Here is a 20,557-nt window from a genome sequence, read left to right as displayed (position 1 = left end):
ATAAAAAAAAAGAAAATTAAAAGAATATTTTAATTGTAAGGATAATTGTCAAAAGTTAGAATAAAATGTTTTTCAGAATTTTTTTAAATTGATTTTGTTTGGGATGGAGAAAGGGTGTTTTAAAATGTAGTTTTTTTGACTCATTTAAAATGCATACAAGGAAATGTTGGAATGTTGAGTTTTTTGAAGGACTCTGATACATCTGATTTAATTGGTTGGAAGTTTATTAATCTAATGGAATGACGCTGAGATGATAGCAATTTGTTAATGCGATAGTTTCCAACTTGACCCCCCAATCTTGACAACAATAGTTATGATGAGATGAGAATAATCTTATATGCAACTTTATTGACATAATGACAAATTATTGAAAGCATATTGTTAGTTTTTTAAAATTTTCTGGGTCATGTCAAATGGCCCAGAAATTTTTTAAAATGTCACCCTATATCTCAGATTTTGCTGATTTTTTCAGAGATTTTTTGAGAAGATCTTGAAATATGAAAAAAAGTGGGGCATTTTCCTCAGTCCCCCTAATGTCTTAGGCCCTGAAAAATATTTTAACATGCACATTGATTGGCACTACAGAAATATCAAATTTTTCAGAGCTTCAGCTAGTCTGGAAGGCCAGTTACAAATTGTTAAGTAAAAAAATCAAATGTTTTCAAATTTATATGACTTAAAACCTTCAAATAAATGTTGCCATTCTGAGGGGGCAAGAGAGGCCTGGACAATATCTACTAAAAGTAAAACAATCATGTTTCAGGACCTTCTTAGAGCCAGAGGCTAAAATTTTCAAGGAATTCTTATTTTACTAAACATTCTTAACTGTAAAAATCAGCAAAATCTGAGATGTATGGTGACATTACCTGGATCATTTGACATGGAATTACCCTTTTGCTTAGTTCATCAATGTGAAAGTTTCATGAAAGATTGCAGTCAATTAACACACCAAGATATTTAATAACTCTTGAAGGATATAGCCATTTATAATTAATTTTGATTTTGATTTAAAGAAAAAGTTTTTTTCTCAGAGTCGAAAAAAAAATTATCTAAGTTTTTTTGGTGTTAAGATGTTAGGTTAGCATTTAACCTGTGAACTATACCTTTTAAATCCGAATTTACATTTTTACATAAAGAATGATACGATTAGTTGATATGCAAGAGATTTGTATCATCAGCAAACAGATGAACTGACGAGAAGTGAACAGAGTTGGTAGGTTGTTAATGTAAATTAAAAATAAAGGAGAACCAAGAACAGAACCTTGAGGAACACCACACAAAACATATTTATTACTAGAATTAAAACCATTAATACTTACAGATTGTTTTTGATCTGAAAGATAAGATTGAAACCAGTCATTTACAATACCATGAATTCCATATTGTTCTAATTTAGAAATCAAAATACTATGGCCAACGGTATTGAAAGCTTTTTGTAAATCAATAAAAACACCACAAATGAAATGACCAGTATCATAAGCTTTCCTGATTTTTTCTGTTATACTTATTTATGCAAGTAGAATGTTTTGATCGAAAACCGAATTGAAAATCATTAAAACAATGAAGTTTAGAAAGGAGTACACTCTAGAATACATAAGTTTTTCAAGAAGCTTTCTAATGTTAGATACGAGAGAAATAGATCTTTAGTTAGTGCATGAAAGTTTAGAGCCATTTTAAACATTGGAATAATGCAAGATATTTTTGAAATATCAGGAAATATTTCATTTATAAATGAAATATTAGATAATAGTTTAGAAAGAATATTTGAAAACTCATAGTTAAAATCTATAAGTTTGTGGGAATGCTGTTTGGACTTTATGATTTTTTTGGATTTAATTTAGATATAAAAAATGAAATTTCAGGAATATTTGTTGGAGATAAACATAAAATTTATGTAAATTTGGATATTTAAGATACTTTTGATAGTTAACGTAAGACATGAATATTGGATTTAAGTTTATGAGCAACATTTGTAAAAAAAGTGTTAAATGATTTAGAGATTAAAGTCAGGTTAGTTAAATTTTTTACCTTTATTAGAATGTTAATGCCTTTCCAAAGTTAAATTTTTTAAAGTTTACTTTTTTACTAAGTTTAGTTAATATAGTTTTTATATATCTCTTAAAAATACCTTCAAACTTGTTTTTACATAAATATAGATTTTATGGATATATGAATTGACAAATTTCTTAAACTTTCTCAAATCTCAGTATCAAATTCTCAAATCAAATTCTCAAATCAAATTCTCAAATTTCTCAAATCTCAGTATCAAATTCTTGTTTACAAAGATTAATTTAAGCCAAAATTCAGTTTTAAAAATAATTTCTTATGTAGGGACCCCCTATAGGAGGGCTAGCAGAGATTTCTTTTCTTAACCTCCTCCCCCACCCATTTTACTTTAATTTTTTTGTGGAATGTTTATGTACCTTATCTGTCTTAGAGTTTTATTTTTACATAAAATTTTATAAGATTTTCATATATATTATATATAATATGGGCGCTGCAAATTATGCGTTTTAATGAAACAATTTTATTTTGCTCAACCTCAAGTAACTGGAATAGATAAGGTAAAAAAATAAATTTTCAACTAAAGTATATAATTGGTATCAATTGGTAGGGCAACTGATTATTTAAAACTTGAATTTTAAGATAATATATTGACTTAAGATTCACTACATAAGTAAGTGAATGTAAATTCTACTAGTTCTTTATAATCACCTCTTAGAAATACTAAATTGACAAGTGCATATTAGCAAAATTGAACAGTTTCTTCATCCTATTTTTCTAGATACATTCCGTTAACTGCAACTTTGACAAATTTTTTAAACTTTGATTTATCCATAGATATATCTTTTACTTTGACTTGCATCTTTTATTATATCTTCTCACTATTTAGCTGCACTTGTTCTTGCTGCTTTCTTTTTTGCATGTCTGATAATGGATCCAGAAAGCAAGAAATCTGTCAAAATGCCCCCAGAAGTAACTGCTATTTTTTCAAGTCTTCTGTCAAACGTTTCCTTGCTCTATAACTCTATTCTTTTTTTTCTTCTTGTAACTCCCAACTTAATAGTGGTTGCTTGCCGCCAGTGGGGTCCGACTCGGCAAAATTCGCATTAGAGGCTGTTTTTCTTTCTGTAGGTTCATCCGGTAGTTTTCTTATGAACCTACAGAAGGAGAAACAGCCTGTCGAAGTAAAAATTAGATTATTAGAATATTTTTAATCATTTATTATTGCTCTCTTTTTTTAAGAACATTGAGCACTTTCTCATTATATATTCAACAATCTCTCATTATATGTATATATATATAAATATAAATCTCTCTCTCTCTCTCTTTCTCTTTCTCTCCATATATATATATATATATATATATATATATATATATATATATATATATATATATATATATATATATATATATATATATATATATATATATATATATATATGTAAATAAATTATGTTAGTGTATTCTTAAAACAGAGTGCTCAATGTTCTTAAAGAACAAGGCCATCTTCCTGATGAGCCTACTGGTAGCAAAACATCTTGTTGAAGAAATTTAGATAAGTGTTTTTACTAATTTATATATATATATATATATATATATATATATATATATATATATATATATATATATATATATATATATATATATTATCTACCTTAGCATATTTGTGTAACAAATTATTACCATATTTTTGTTACATTAATTAAATATGCCAAACCCTCAGTCGATGTATCAGCACTCCTCTGAGAGTCAGGTTATTTGTCAGTCGATGTATGTACTGAAGCAGGCTTTCTCAGTATGATGTCACGCTACTCACCTAAACCAGCAGTATAATATATGTAATATATTATTAAAACTATCTTGCTAAACTCTTAAAACTATCTTGCTATTTTACTCCAAACATATAATCTCAATAATACTAATTTTTACTGTATTGTAAACAGTACTTTTTTTGTGTGAATTATGTATATATATATATATATATATATATATATATATATATATATATATATATATATATATATATATATATATATATATATATATATATACATGCACATATGAACATATGTAAAGGCATATTATATAATTATGTATGCATAATTTTTTATTTTAGATGTAAACATGAATAAAACAGTTGTAAGCAAAAATAAAGCAGGAATCATTACAGTTTTTTAAAAAAACTGCAATTATACTTTCCTATATAATCTTCAATCAAAACATGCATCATATTTGATACACTACACTTCTTGATATACAAATTTATTATTATGTTAATTTTCACAATTGTGACTTAGCTTGTGCTATAAAAATTGTTTGTATTATTCATAAATAGTAAAATATTATATTTAGTTGAAAAATGTTTATTCATTTTTTTGAGATGTGCTAAATTGATATTACAAGTTTTCGATATGCTTAACAATTTTTATTTCACATTAATAATTATGAGCTCAGCGATTTTTGCTTGTTTAAAAAATGGAAGAATTGAAGAGTCAAAAAATTTATATTAAATTTTGGGTAATTAATGAAATAATGTGTAACAAAGTGTGTGAAATGTTGCAAAAAAGCCTATGGTGAGTCTGCTATGAAAAAAACAAGTGTTTACGAGTGGTTTAAGCATTTCCAAGATGGCCGCAAAGGTATTGAAGATGACTAACGCTCCGGTTGACCCAGCACGTCAATAAGCGATGAAAATGTGGAAAAAAGTGAAGAAAATGGTTATGAATCACAGTAAGAGAAGTTGCTGATGAAGTTGGCATATCAATTGGCTCATGTCATAACATTTTTTCAAATGTTTTGGGCATGAAACGAGTGGCAGCAAAATTAATTCTAAAACTACTGAATTTCGACCAAAAAAACAATCGCATGAACATCGCTCAGGAGCTGCTAAATGGTGTGAACGACAATCCAAGTTTACTTGAAAGAGTCATAACTGGTGATGAAACATGGGTGTACGGTTATGACGTCGAAACCAAAGCACAATCATTGGAATGGAAGCACCCTGAATCACCAAGACCGAAAAAGCATGTCAAGTTCAATCAAATGTTAAGGTTTTGCTTACTGTTTTCTTCGATTACCATGGCGTAGTTCATCATGAGTTCTTACCACAAAGTCGTACGGTTAATAAGGAATATTACCTTAAAGTTTTTTGACGTTTAGGAGCCAACATTAATGTAGACAAATAAATAAATGTTTTTTTGAAAAAACGAATTTTATAAACGTTTTTTTGAAAAAACGAAAATTCCGAGAATGTATATATATATATATATATATATATATATATATATATATATATATATATATATATATATATATATATATATATATATATATATATATGTATATATGTATATATGTATATATGTATATATATATATATATATATATATATATATATATATATATATATATATATATATATATATATATATATATATATATATATATATATATATATATATATATATATATAGCTGCATTGTTAAATAAAACATAAATGAATTAAAGAAATTTGTTAAAAATGAGTAAGAGTTATCAAAATTTTCTTTAAGATTGTTTGATCAGTTTGATGGAAACTATTGGATGTTTGTCTATTTCTGCATCTGAGTTGAAAATGTTTATTGGGTTGTTTCAAACAGTGGAAGTATTAAATTGTTTTGTTAATAAATAGATGCTTTTTTTTATAATTAATATTATTTGTAAGTTTTTAATTCCTAGATCTATCAGTATTTCTTTTTTATCTGTTTGTGTGCTAAAATTTTAACATTTGTGTCTATGCTTAAAATTTTTTCAATCATTTTCATAAATTATTAATCAATATTAAGTTTAGCTTAGCTGATCGACTTGTCCAAGCATTGGAGAGAATGTCATCTCCAATATCATTCGAGGAGACATTGAGACATCAGCCAACCCACTACATCGACTTTTATAATATATACAAAAATACTGTAAGTAATAAAAAATTGTTATTTTTAATTCATATTTTAGAATACTGAGTATATAAATTGTATCTAAATACAGTATTTAGTAGCCGCTGTATGACATGTTTGAAAATTTTTTCTTTAAAGTTTTTTGTTAAACTTTTAATGATGATTGTATATAATTTTTAATAGATTTTATTTTGAAAATAATTGATATTAAATAACACTGACATACAAAATTTTTCTTTTCCATAGAACAATAAGTGTATTTATATAAGTTTTTAAGGCTGATTTCAAATCTGAAAACCGTTTTGCTCTATCACATTCTGTTTCAAAAAAAAATGGCTCTTAAACATTTTTTCAAAGGAAGCCTTTATCTGTAGTATATTTTATGCCATTATTTTATTGATCTTTGTTTTCATACTTTGTTTTCATAATAAATATTATTGACATGGCTACTTGAAATTATTTGAATTCTTCTGATTTGTTTTGCTACGTTTGTGGATATTTTACCGATGTTGTCCATTGGAAAATGATAAAGCTTATGAACTTTACTTCGACTCCAAAGTTGATGATGTGAAGAAACAGTGGAAACCGAATATCATTTGCTCCATTTGTGCAAATACTTTAGCAGGATGGTTGCGAAAGTCACCAAAACACAAGTCAATGCCCTTTTGAGTTCCAATGATATGGCGTGAACCAACAAATCATGCCACTGAATGTTGCTTTTGAATGACAGTAATATAAGGATTTTCATTTAAAACTCGTAAATCAGTATTATATCCCAACATTCAATCTATGTCCAAGCCAGTGCTTCACAACCCTGTAAACTATCCAGTTCAAATTTCCCCTGATTCATACCCTATTCACTCAAATGATTCTTCTCAGATTGACAATAAAAATCAAGGTAGTCCAAAAAATATTAACGGTTCTGATAACGACTACATTCCTGAAATCAATCTAATTCATTTAGTAAATAATGCAGAGTTTTCAGATCTTATACATGATCTCTTTTTGACAAAAAGACAGGCAGAGCTTCTTGGATCCCGATTGAAACAGTGGAGTTTGTTAGCACCTGATGTTAAAATATATAAGTTTCGCTTCAGACACAAGGAGCTTATGCAGTACTTTACATCAGATGATAATATCTGCTACTGTAATGATATTGACAATCTCATGGCATGTCTTGGTCACGAGCATGAAGTCAAAAACTGGCATCTCTTTGACTTATGACAATATCAGTAATGTTTTAATAAAAATAAAATATAATGATTACAAATGGAGAGTGTCGAGATTTAAAAGTCATTGCAATCCTTATAGATCTACAACTCGGATTCACAAAATTCTGCTGCTTCCTCTGTGAACGGAATAGCTAAGAGAGATGCACACTATAAAAAAAGATTTGGTCTATTAGGGATCATATGGAACCCGGTCAAAGATATGTTTTGCATGACCACTTTTTATAAAAAAAGACATCATATTACCACCTTTACACAACAAGTTAAGTGTGATAAAATGCTGACAAAAAAATTAAAACACTGATAATCATAGCGAATCAAATAAGGTATGAGCAGTATTTTAGTCGCCCAAAGAGCAACCAGATCAAAACCTAAGGTTACACCCTTTTTTAACATTTGGTTTCTTTTATTTTCATTTATATAAAATATTAGATTATTACCTTGAAGCATTCTCAGATATTTTATTACCATACCTTGCCACAGGTTTAAAATGAAAAACCTATAACAACATTTTTAATTTAAATTAGCTTCATTAATTATTTATAAACCAAATATAGTTCAAATTAAGATTTGATACCATTCAAAAGCTTTATTTATTTGTATCATAAGTCTTGATTAAGGTTTGATATAATTCACTAGGTTTGATATAATTCACTAGTTTTCATATAATTCACTAGGTTTTTTACTTAAATTTTTTTAATTAAGATTAAATTTGCTATTATATTATTTATTATTAATATTTTACTATTATTAAAACTATATTAAATATAGTTTTAATAATAGTTTTTATATTAGTTTGTTAAATATGTTAGAAACATTGTTTTTAATGGGATTACTTTTATTGCATTTTACTGCAAAATCTGGGTATTCAAGAAGATTTGCTGTACACAAATTTGTACAAAGCACAAATTTGTACAAATCAATTATTTTTCTCACCAGAGATTATTTTATTAGTTATTAGATATTTGTTGTTTTATTTTCCATAACATTGCAAGGTACTGGTTTTGTTGAGACCAGATATTTGTTGTTTTATTTTCCATAACATTGCAAGGTACTGCTTTTATTGAGAACAGATATTTGTTGTTTTATTTTCCATAACATTGTAAGGTACTGCCTTTGTTGAGACCAGATATTTGTTGTTTTATTTTCCATAACATTGCAAGGTACTGCTTTTATTGAGACCAGATATTTGTTGTTTTATTTTCCATAACATTGCAAAGTACTGCTTTTATTGAGACCAGATATTTGTTGTTTTATTTTCCATATTGCAAGGTACTGCTGTAATTGAGTATGTAATTGTGTGCTTTTAGTTTGCTATCTTTTTAAAGACAAAGCTTTCATTTTATACTATACTTTTGAGATATATCTACTATTATAAGATACCTGATTAATATTAGTTGGTATTATAAAGCATAAAATTTAGCGGTTTTTTATATCTTATTAAGAATATAAGGAATGATTCCATCTTCAGTTTTCAACTATTAAAAAACAAAATTATCTTCCATTTTTTTAAGTTTTAATGCAGTATCTAAATATATTCCAAGTTTTTTTTAAATGCTTATTAAAAACTTTCCCAATTTGTTTATAAAGTGCATTTTTTATGTTTTTACATTTCTTCTTATATTTATTTAAAAATTAATTGTTTGAAATTATTTCTATTGTTAATAAAAGGTTTGTTAAATAAAATGTTTGTTTATTAAAATCAGATTTGTTAGTTAAATCAGGAAATGAAAATCATGTTTGAAATTGTTTAATTTGGTATAATTTTTGTAAATTTTTAAATTAAATATTGTTATAAAATTTTTTCTTTGTACAAAACTGTTTAAATACTTAAATACCGATGCCTGAATAAATATGTATCTTTATTTATTCTTGTGCAAAAAAATATTCTTATACTTAGAACCTAAAATTTTTCTTAAGTTTCCGTAGAATCTAATGGTATTAGTTGACTTATTGACACATTAATGACACCTTCAACTATAAATGTTTGAACTTGGCTTAGTTTTTTGTTAATTAGGCTTAATTAATTCAAGCCATGTCTAGTCAAAGTACAAACAAAAATGAGATTATTTTTGATTAATAACCAAACCATTTGAAAAATAAAGCTTTATCATTTTAGTTAATCTTTGGTTAATCTTTTTATTAAATAATTTTCATAAATTTATTTTGGTTAATTTTTTTTTAAACTTGATATATTATTTACAAGTATTTTTATAATTTAACAGTATTATTATTTTAGTATCAAGCAAACATTTCAATTTTTTCTAAAAAATAAAAACTCCAATTTCTAAAAAATAAAAATATAAAAAAAGTTTTAAACTTTCTTTGAAGTTACATTAAAACTATAAAAACTTGACTGAGTTCAATAAAAAAAATTATTTTTTATTTCTTTAATAATATTTTTATTCTTTTATTTAATTTCAGTACATTCAATGTCCGAAAATAAAAAATTGGAATGGTAGTGGAGTGTCTGTTCATATGTGGGTTTGTCTTGATTTCAAGCTTCCAAACAATATTGAATGTAAATCAATAAAAACAAAACACATACTTTACAGGTATGACTAGTAAATACTTATAGCTATACCTTTTACAATATTAACTTTTATTTTAAAACTAAAATATTTTTTATATTGATGGATTACATTTGAAATTTGAGATAAATAGGTTATAATATTTATGTCAATATATAAAAGGAAATAAAATAGATCTTAGGGACTTAATCCAACATTTGTAGATATAATGTAAAACTTAGTTATCCTGAAATATTGAAAGTAAAATGAAAAATGTTGCAACTTACCAACCTCTAGGGCAAGTTGCAACAGTGAATAGGTTAGTTTGCAACACAATATTTTAAAAAAGTTGGGAAGAAAAAAAAGGAATAAGCAAATAATGATTTTAAGGAGCTTTTATTATGTTACTGTTTTGCTAATTTAACATGTCTTTTTTCCTTGATTTGTTTCAAGAAAGAGTTTGGCTTTGTTTAAAAATATGATTTCTCCTTGATAACTGCATGTGGTTTGCATTGAGTCGCAAAAAATAGCATCTGCTAAGTTGCTATTTTTTGTGATAATAAATAAATAAAAAGTCCCTATAATCTATTTTATTTCCCTTTATATATAGACATAAATATTATTACATATTTATCTCTAATTTCAAGTGTATTTATCAATATAAATGTATTTATCGATATAAAAAATATTTTAGTTTTAAAATAAATGTGTTCTAATTTGTTTCTCTAATAAATAGAAAAAGAAAAAAGCTTTTATCTTTTATTACATTGTTTTATTACATTTTTTATTACATTCACTTTTGTAAAATTAGTATAATAAACACATAAGTTGCTATTTTTATATTTGTATATACTTACACATCATTTCACCGATTTGTCATGACACAAAAGCAAGTTTGAATCTTCAGACCATTCTTTTATGTGCTTCTGTTTAGCACCTATTTACTCAATCATCTTTCTCTTTGTTCTTTTTCATTCTCCTTCTCATGACAGCACTCTTTTCAATGTTATTTCCAATCATTTTGACCGAGGCCTTTCTCTTTATCCTTTAGCCAATAATATTGTTATTGGTGACTCTAATGCTCATCACACTAAAAAGCTTGGCTCTAGCACCACTGACCCTGCTGGCACTAAAGCTCATAACTTTTTTTATTTCTCAATCTCTTAGATATTTAACTTTGTGACATGTTTTCCAGAAAATCTTAATCACTTACCTTCACCCCTTGATTTGAGTCTTGTCTCTGATGCTAACTTGTGTTCAGTTTTTTCTTGTTTTCTACTTTAAATGGTTTGTAGCATTTTTTATCTTCTTCAGAGTCATAAACTCTAACTGCCACTTTAAAGGTGACTTTAAATATACTTTTTGTGTATCTTTTTGTAACAGTTCTTGAACTGATGTTTTTCCTGTTATCACAAAAGTGAACTCTTTTTAGCTCTATCTTGACTATTTGAAAAATGATTGACTGAATCTTGTTTTTCTGCATGCTGGAAAATAGCATTTGTGGTTCCAATATTTAATAACTCTGGAGAAAAAAAAGGCTAGCACTTTTCATTTCTAGTAACTTCTGGGGTACCACAAGGTTCTATTCTTGGTCCTGTTTTCGGTTCTTTACTAATGACCTTCCTGACGATTTTATGTCAAAGTGGCTCTATTTGTTCATGCCTCAACCATATCCTCCTATTTTGCGAAAAACTTGTTATTTTTTGATTGCTTAGAACAGACTAATCTTAAATCTAATCTCTCCTCTTTAACAACCTTGGCTTGCAGTTGCTTATGAGTTATAACTCCAGCAAAACTCAGTTGTTTACTTCCAAAAATTATCACATTACTGTTGGTATTCCTATATTAATGAATGATAATACTCGGAGTCCTCTACTTTATGTCTTCTTGGATTATCATTCACTACAGGCATCTAATGGAAACCATATAAACATTCTATTGCAAGATTAGCATCTGTTAAGGTTTTTTTCTTCTTTTTTTTTTTAAATTTTATTTAGATGCCCCAAGAAATCCTTACGGTCTTATAACAGAACACAGTGGATGAGCATTTAATTGGAAGTTCATACCTCCTTCCTAACTGATGTTGCAAAACTTGCTAAGAGATGGAGTTTGAACCATGGACCCTTTGTTTCTGAGGCAAGTGCGCTACCACTGCGCCATGACTGCTCAATAAAGGTTGCCTCTCTTTATCATGCTCATTATTATTCTTACTCCTAATTTCATTCTCTACCTCTGTATATATTTGATTCTTCACTGTATGGAATACTATTGTTATATTTGATTCTTCACTGTATGGAATACTATTGTCATATTTGGATGGGCTCTTTTATCTATTCTTTAAATGTGGTTGGATCTTTCTATCAAGATGGTTGTTATATTAGCTATTATCTATAGTTCCATTAACTCATTTTTGCCTGACTCGTCATTCACTAAAGTTTTACATCTAGCATCCTTTAACCTTATCTGTCCCTTGACGTTCTAAAGACTTTTATTCATCTAAATTCTCTCCTCGCACATCAATGTTTTGGAACTTTCTCATATCTTCATGTATTCTGCCGGGATTATCTTTTTCTGGATATTTCCAGAATTCAGGATATTTTTCTCAACTTGTAGTTTTTCCGAATATCCAAAACATTTTCCATACATACAAGTTTAGGTGTATATTTTTGTAATATATTTGGGAAATTCCGGATTTTTACTGGATATTATACCCAAACAATTTTCCGGATTTTAAAAATGTGACCTGGATGATCTATGATTCTGGTTCCTACTGTTTATTGAAAAGAAGTTTAGTACTTAAAACAAGTATTTGATTAAATTTAGATTTAAAACAATGGTAATATAATAAAATTATAAGGATAGATTTTTAATGGTTTGATATAGCATATATTTGATATTGCATATATGCATATATTTGAAGATCAAAACAGTAAAAAGAAGTCAAAACAGTAAAAAATGTTATTAAACTCATAACTAATCAAAAATTAGGTTTTCAAGCATATCAAAAATTTAAACATATCAAAAATTCAAACATATCAGATCTTTCTAAAAGACAACTCATCCCATCTGTGAGCTTTTCTAAATGCAATATCTTACAAGTAAAAAGCTTTTAATAGTTTCTTGCATCTTTATTGTTTGCTTTCAGACCATCCTCGGATAAACTAACAAGGTTGTAAAATTGAAATTTTTTAATTTTAATTTTACCTTGTCAAGTAACTATGCTAAGTATTACACTGATTTGAGAATGTAATAGTAACTTCCTATCTTTTTACATAGGAAAGCATAGATCTTTTATAGTAGATATTAATTCTTCAGAAAAAAATCTATGGTCTTATGACCCTGTTGTAGATGTCCCTCCGTTCTCACCAGTGTTGCAACACATATCTAATTGTAGTCTAGTATTTTCTTTTATTGTAGTAATAATCCTGTCTCTTGTATTACATATTGGTTTACTAAGTGGTCCTTTTTTTTCAACCTAAAGTCTATAATCTATGTGACACTGATACAGTAATTTTAATAACCAGGTAGTCCCATTTATATATGAATGTGTAGTACATATATAGATTGTTCATAAAGTATGCAAGTCAAAAATTTAGAAATTTGACCTCCCCAAACCCCCTGTTTCTATGCATACTTTGAGTCATCCCCCCCCCTCCTCCCATCCTAAAAAGTATGTATGCTTTTGAAGTACCCCCTTTTTTTAAATTTATATTTATATGTTGAAAAGTTTTAATTTAGAAAAAAATTTAAAAATTAAGAAATAGTTTTTAAATTAGAGCATGCGTCTAAAAGTTGATTATACCCTCCATTGCTTTATTGAATGCTTTGCAGACACACTTATGTATAAATGCCTGTACCATGGAGGGGGGAGGGGGTTGTTGGGTGTGATGAACCCCCTAATTTTTTACCAACTTCTCTTGTTTCATACAAGTTTTCTTATTTTTTTTTTAAATGACTCCCCCCCCCCCCCCAAATTACAGGTACAGGCTATATATATGTATGTATATACCTATATATATTGATAATTTTTTTTTTATTCCACCCATCTTTTGTTGATATAAATCTGTCATGATTTACATCCATTTTATATTCATTTAAACCCATCATATTTAGATTTAAATCTAATAGTTTTATGATGCATATTTAAGGATTATAGCAATTTTAAAAGTCATTTTATAAAAACAATTTCACAGATAAAACAACTCATTATGGCAAGATAAATTTTTTTCATGTAAATTTGTAAAAAAAGATAATTACTTTTTCTATTATTCATAATTAGTATTTTAATAAAGCATTTTTTTAAATTGCTGTTTAATGTTTCCAATAGACTTCACTACGGTCTACCTTAGAGAAACTTAGCCCGGGTTGCTTACTATCTTTATGTGTAAATTGTCTAACTAAAAAAAATCGAAAGTAAAAGTGTAAAGCAAGTAACATTGATTAGAGGATTTAGTCAATACCTCATACTTGCTTAGCTGCTTACCATTTTTGAAGTTTTTTCTCTCTTATATCTTGCTTGTGAGCATCATCACATTTGCATTTATCAAATATGATGATAAAATTTATTTTAGAAGTTAATAGTTTGCAAGTAAGTGACAAAATTCGCCATAAAAACTATGTAAATGCTAAAAATAAAGTTTTATATTGAATAGTAAAATATAATTAAGTATTTGTTACTTATGTTTTTTTTTTGTAGATTTATAAATATATATTTTTTCAGCTTTATTAATATTTTTTTTATAGCTTTATGAATAGTGATGGGGGAGGTTTTGAATCATTTTTCACACATAATGGATTTCTTGTTATAACAGTGTATAATAGGAAAAAGTATATGTCAGTAACATGTACTTCATCGCCATTTCTTGATCAAGAATGGGTAAGAGTTATCAATTTTATTTACTTTTACTTTTTTCAAAAGTTTGATGGTATATATAATAAAACTTTGGCCTCAGCATTTAGCTTAGTATTAAGTTCTAATAAATTTATAAGAAAAATGAGAGAAGCTTTGGAGATTCAGTTCCATGTGAGTGTGTGTGTGTGTATATATATATATATATATATATATATATATATATATATATATATATATATATATATATATATATATATATATATATACATATATATATATATATATATATATATATATATATATATATATATATATATATATATATATATATATATATATATATATATATATATATATATATATATATAGATATAGATATAGATATAGATATAGATATAGATATAGATATAGATATAGATATAGATATAAATGGGCAATTCCGCGAGATTGGCGGTTGTAACATTTGATGTTCTTTAAGCTGTTAAAAATGAACGACTTAAAACTTTACAGAAATGTGAAATACTATCATATAATTTAGTATGTAAAATATACAGCATTAAAGTCTTCAACTTTTATCAAAAATTAACTCTATGTAACTTACTTTTGACCATTTATGAACAAAACAACTTTGTCAGACTTAATGCAGTGAATGGCAAAAAAAATTATTTGGTGTGTATTTAGCACATATTGATGTTATAATATGCTGAGTTTTATAGTTTTTACTTGAAGTTTTAAAAGCATTTCTATGTTTTTTTGTTGTGATGGTTGTAACAAAAAATCTAATTTTAAAAAATAACAAATAAAACGATGCAATCAAAAAAAAGATAATTAATTAAAAAAACCATATAAACTATGTAAAAGTATGAACTTTATAACATTATCAAAGTTCTCAATTATGGTTTTTTGATACTGGGTTCGTTTAATTTGGAATAGGCAACCAAAGGCTGGCTACTATATTTATTTATACTTTGTTTTTTTTTACTAAATTTTTAATGGTCCCTGTTCCCAACATAAGTTTATAAAACAATTCTTTCAGAAAAGTAAAAGTTTAATTTTAAAATTGTTTTACAAAGCTGTTGAAAAATATTCGACGATTTTAAAATCAAAAACTTTCCATTTTTTATTTGCCAGAAATGCCATTTTATTAATATTTTTAACGACTTTCGCTTCTTTAGTTTGATCAACTATAATGGCCTAACTTAGATTAATGTCATCTGTGTTGATTAGCCTTACATAAGTTTTGCACCTGTTTGGTGCTAAGAGGAAGTCTATAGCGTTAGACAATAACATAGACAATAATTAAAAGACAATAACTTCATGAGGTTTTATGCTGTTCTAAATAAATCGCTTCAACGATCCTCCTACACCATCAACTGCTCTTTACCATGAAAGGTACCCAAAAAATTCCACTCTATTGATCGAAATTGATATTTCACAGAGCAATGTTGTATAAATTTGGCCATGAAACAATTTTTGAATTGAGTGCGAGAACCATCAGTCCATAATATAACTTTTTTTATATAATCAATGCAATAGAAGTCAAATATTTCACTTAAGTAAGTAGTAGTGAAGCGCTTTGTTTTATCATTATCATTGGATATTATTACAACTGATTTTGGCTCTTATTGGTAAAAATAGATAACAACTGTAAACAAAGTAATAGTAGACTGGGACCAATAAGCAGCTTGAACAGCATCCTGATAACCTATATACATATAAAATTTAAAAGATAGCTTATCTAAAAAAAGAAAATCTTACAAAAAAGAAAAAATCTAAACTCAAAAAAATTAAAATTTGAAAAGTATTTATATTATGTTTTTAAAAAATTACTTTACAATGCGAAATGCTTTGTAAACTATTATAAATTCAAAACATTATTCAGTTTACTTATTACTTTATAAATAAAGAAACAAAATCTAATGATTGTTTACAATTAACCTATTTTAAGTTATCAAAGAATATTATACGTAATTACATTTATATAAATACATATATATATATTAATATAAATACATATATATCACATTTATATAAATATATATTTTTTAATAAATCTTTTCAAACTTTTTCTATGGTTACTCTAATGAACACTTTTCATAGCAAAAAACTTTAGCGCGAAAACAAACATGTAACAAAACTCAAATTTAATTGTGTAATAAAAGCTACTAATTTCTATAAGCATTAAAATAACTATTACATTAAAATTTTTATAGAATAAATTTAAAAGGGGTTTTAAAAGCTAAAATATTTGTTTAAAATTTATAAAAACCATCAGACAAAAAATAAAATAAATACTGAAATATAAATTTAAATTAATAATTAGTTGCAACGTTTTAATGTAAATGATAAAACCGGGCTTCTTAATTCAAAAAAAATTTAATGCTTAGGCGTCTTTTAAAAAATAAATTAGTTAAAAAAAAATTTATCAATGTAGCTGTGTGTTTAACTGTTGTTGAAAACACAGCTACCTTGATAAAATATGTATATACAATACTGAATTTATTAATAATTTCAAAACTTAAATAAAACTAAAATAATTATTGCAAAATACATATTTTTCTAACCATTTATTACAATACAATGGAAAATGTATTTTACTTGCCAGAGCAGCACACAAATAAGTAAAATTACTGTGATAAACACAACCACATGATTCAAGTAGTGTGTCTTTGCATGTTAGAATGTATCTAGGTCTTAGTTCATAAAATTTAGTTAATTCATTATTTTTTCTGGCACTCTCTTCATGATACAATTGATGCAGCTCCTTTAAATTCATAACTAAATAGTGTCTTTGAACTTTTTCTCCATCAATTTTAATGCAATCTTTTCTTCCAGGAGACATTATTGACCTTCTCTTTCATAAAGTGCTTTTTCAATTTTTCTGGTGTGATACGAACTCGCGTAGTTTCTTTTGCTGTGAAGCGAACTCGCATAGTTTCTTTAGTAGTGCATAAGCTATATTCAGCACCTAACTGCTCTACAATAGTTCGTCTTTTTTTTTTGCAATAACTCGTTTATTTAGAGACTTTGAAAGAGCCTGTTTTGTCCAAAAAAATTTATTTAATATAAAAAAATACAAATTATGCAAAAGAATAACATTAAAAAAATATAGTTTAACATAGTTAAATACTTGTTTAATGCTTTTGTCATTAACAATTTGCAGTTATAATAATTATCAGATGTAACATTCAAACTAATGTTAATAGTGAATTCAAGTTTTTTTTTCATTCTTAACCTTTGGTTATGAACTTTTGCTTGATTTTTGCTTGTTTTCGTTTCTTAGTGTTAATAACTCCTTTAATAACTTCTCTTTCTTTCTTTTTCCAACAACACTTTTCTGTTTCTTGCTCTATAAGCTTTTGATTTTTCAGCATCTGATTTAGGCATTTAAAAAATGTTACTAAATATAACAGCTTCCGTTTGAGATTTACTTTCAGTTATATTTAGAAAAAAAACTCCAAATTTTAAGTATAAATAAAAAAAACGCAAAATTGAATTAACAAAAATGTTGCAAACTATAAAGAACGTTTAAACTAAAAAAAGTTTTCTTTGTGTTAAAAAATGCAGCACTGAAACCTTTTTCAACGCTTCACAACAGGACTATATAAAAGCATCAAAAAATGTTTATATATTCCTTATAACTTTAAAGCCATGCTATGGTATGATAAAATAATTTTTTTTTATAAATTTTTTGCTCAAAAGTATTTTTCAATAGTTAAAAAAAGAATTTATTGGGGTATGTGTCTTCCTATCCTTTTTTTTTTCCCTCTTTTATGTGAAATTGCCCATATATATATATATATATATATATATATATATATATATATATATATATATATATATATATATATTTTTTTTTTTTTTTAAATGACGACATCTTGTATGAGAGTTGAATAAATTTAATATATGAACATCAATAAATACAAATTCTCTCAGTACTAATTTTTTTATTTTATCTAAGAAGTTTTCGCTAGATTATTGATACTAGCATCTTCAGCTATAATTACGAATTATTAATTAAATTATATTACAAACAAACGGTAGCGTCACTTTTTAATGGCTTCTTTAAAGTTCGCTTTAATTGTATAAAAAATATCGCGTCCAGAATTGTATTTTTACATATCGATCATCATCTAAATTCATACCTTTTTTTTTAGGTCCGCATTTGTTGAACTGAATTTCGATTGCCTCTCAAACTTTTCTTTCAAATTTTTTGGGTTCTACTTTTAACGTCTTAACTTGATTCCATTTTATACTACATGAACATTTAATTTTATGATGCCCAATTGCAGATTGTTCTAATTTTTCTTCAAAAACATTTTTTTGGTGTTGTTTTGTTCTTGTTGCTAAACAAAAATGAAAACAAAAATGAATATATATATATATATATATATATATATATATATATATATATATATATATATATATATATATATACATATATATATATATATATATATATATATATATATATATATATATATATATATATATATATATATATATATATATATATATATATATATATATATATATATATATATATATATATATAAGTTAACTTTAAAAACTAAAGGAACTTTGAAAAAATTATTGTTCTATCTTGAGGGGTTGTTGCATTAGTTCAAGTTGAGATATAGATTTTTGAAATTCTAGTTATCTGAAATTATAAAACTGAAAAAAGTTTATCATTTATGTACTTTATTCTGAACATATTCTGCTTTCAAAATTTGAGACAAACTTCAAGTGGAGTTTTTCTAATGACATAGTACACCTAAAATATCTTTTATTCAAGATCTAACAATTGAATTTTTTTTTAATTGATTAGTGGTTTTGATAATTTTTACTGTTTTAACTCTAAAGTATTTTTTATATCAAATAAGCAAAAACTAAAAGAGTTATATATAAGTATGTTTTGTTCAGTTTAAAAGTATGTTTTGTTCAGTTTTGTTTTGTGCAGTTTGTCCTTTTATTTTTACACTTGAATTTTATTTTTACTTTTTAAATTATATGTAAAATAATTAGAATTAAACTTAGTGATGTTTAAAAAAGCTTTTGCTTGAAGCCTTCAAGTCTGTGTAGGATTGTAGAGTTTTATTTTACTTGTATAAAAGTAAACTGTACAACAAAATAGAAACCTCAATAAGTATAGAATTAAAAGAAACAATAAAATAAATTTTATAAAAATTATGGTGGTAAATGTTAAAAAGAAATCACTAGAACATTTTATCATTATCAAAATTGTCAAGTTGTTGAAAAAAATTGGGACGTTTTTAAACAAAATGTCTGACCAAAATGTTTCACTGAAGAATGAGATTATTATTTTCCATTGTAATATTTAGAAATCCCAAGAAAACGTAAAATATGTAAAGTTAAAATGCGATTTTGTGTTGCATCATGTGATTTAGCTGTGATATAGCGACCAGTAAGACAAACTTTACTTGCTGGAAGGCCAGCCAGAAACCACCGAAATAGCATTTGTTGATGCTAGCAAATTGAAATGAGGTAAGAAGTGTTTCTATTTAATTTTAAGATTCTATAATTATTTGTTATTACAATCATGATTGTGAAAACAAAAATCATAATGACAACAAAAATGATGCCAACAATCACAATGATTACAATCATCATGACAACAATTATAGTGACATCATGATTACAATACTTAAAGTGCTTTTTATACTATTAAAATATGTTGTTCTGTCAATGTTATAATGGCTATTTTCTAAATGCCGGTGATTCTGAGAAGTTGCACTATAAAATACATAGGCAAAGATTACAGTTTGTTTTCAGATTGATCAAAGAACTTATTTGAGTTGGACATGTTGAACAACACCTATTATATTATAAAAATAATATATTATTCTATTAAAAAAATGTAGTTTATCTCAAACTGGGAAAAATCTTTTCTAAACAAAAAGAGTTCAATGTTTAAAAAAAATTTGCTGCTTTTCATACCTCAAAGAAAGTTTTAAATTCATGAAAATAAAATTAACACATCAAAAAACTTGCCAGAATCTAATAGAAGATCTA

At 26.0% G+C, this 20,557-nt stretch overlaps 1 protein-coding gene across 4 annotated transcripts in view; it reads left to right on the top strand.

Annotated features, from left to right (window-relative positions):
* The window catches only part of LOC100211832 (neurobeachin-like protein 1), a 129,555-nt gene that overhangs the window by 44,754 nt on the left and 64,244 nt on the right, over positions 1-20,557 (top strand). For all 4 annotated transcript variants that reach the window (XM_065800022.1, XM_065800025.1, XM_065800023.1 and 1 more), the window contains 4 exons: positions 5,556-5,647; positions 5,829-5,951; positions 9,587-9,717; positions 14,416-14,548. In XM_065800022.1, coding sequence (XP_065656094.1) covers positions 5,556-5,647; positions 5,829-5,951; positions 9,587-9,717; positions 14,416-14,548 — 479 coding nt within the window. The remainder of the gene's footprint in view (positions 1-5,555; positions 5,648-5,828; positions 5,952-9,586; positions 9,718-14,415; positions 14,549-20,557) is intronic.

Source organism: Hydra vulgaris, chromosome 06, assembly GCF_038396675.1.
Source record: "Hydra vulgaris chromosome 06, alternate assembly HydraT2T_AEP".
NCBI lineage: Eukaryota > Metazoa > Cnidaria > Hydrozoa > Anthoathecata > Hydridae > Hydra > Hydra vulgaris.
The sequence above is the reverse complement of the archived record's forward strand: the minus strand, read 5'-3'. Positions and strand labels throughout refer to the sequence as shown.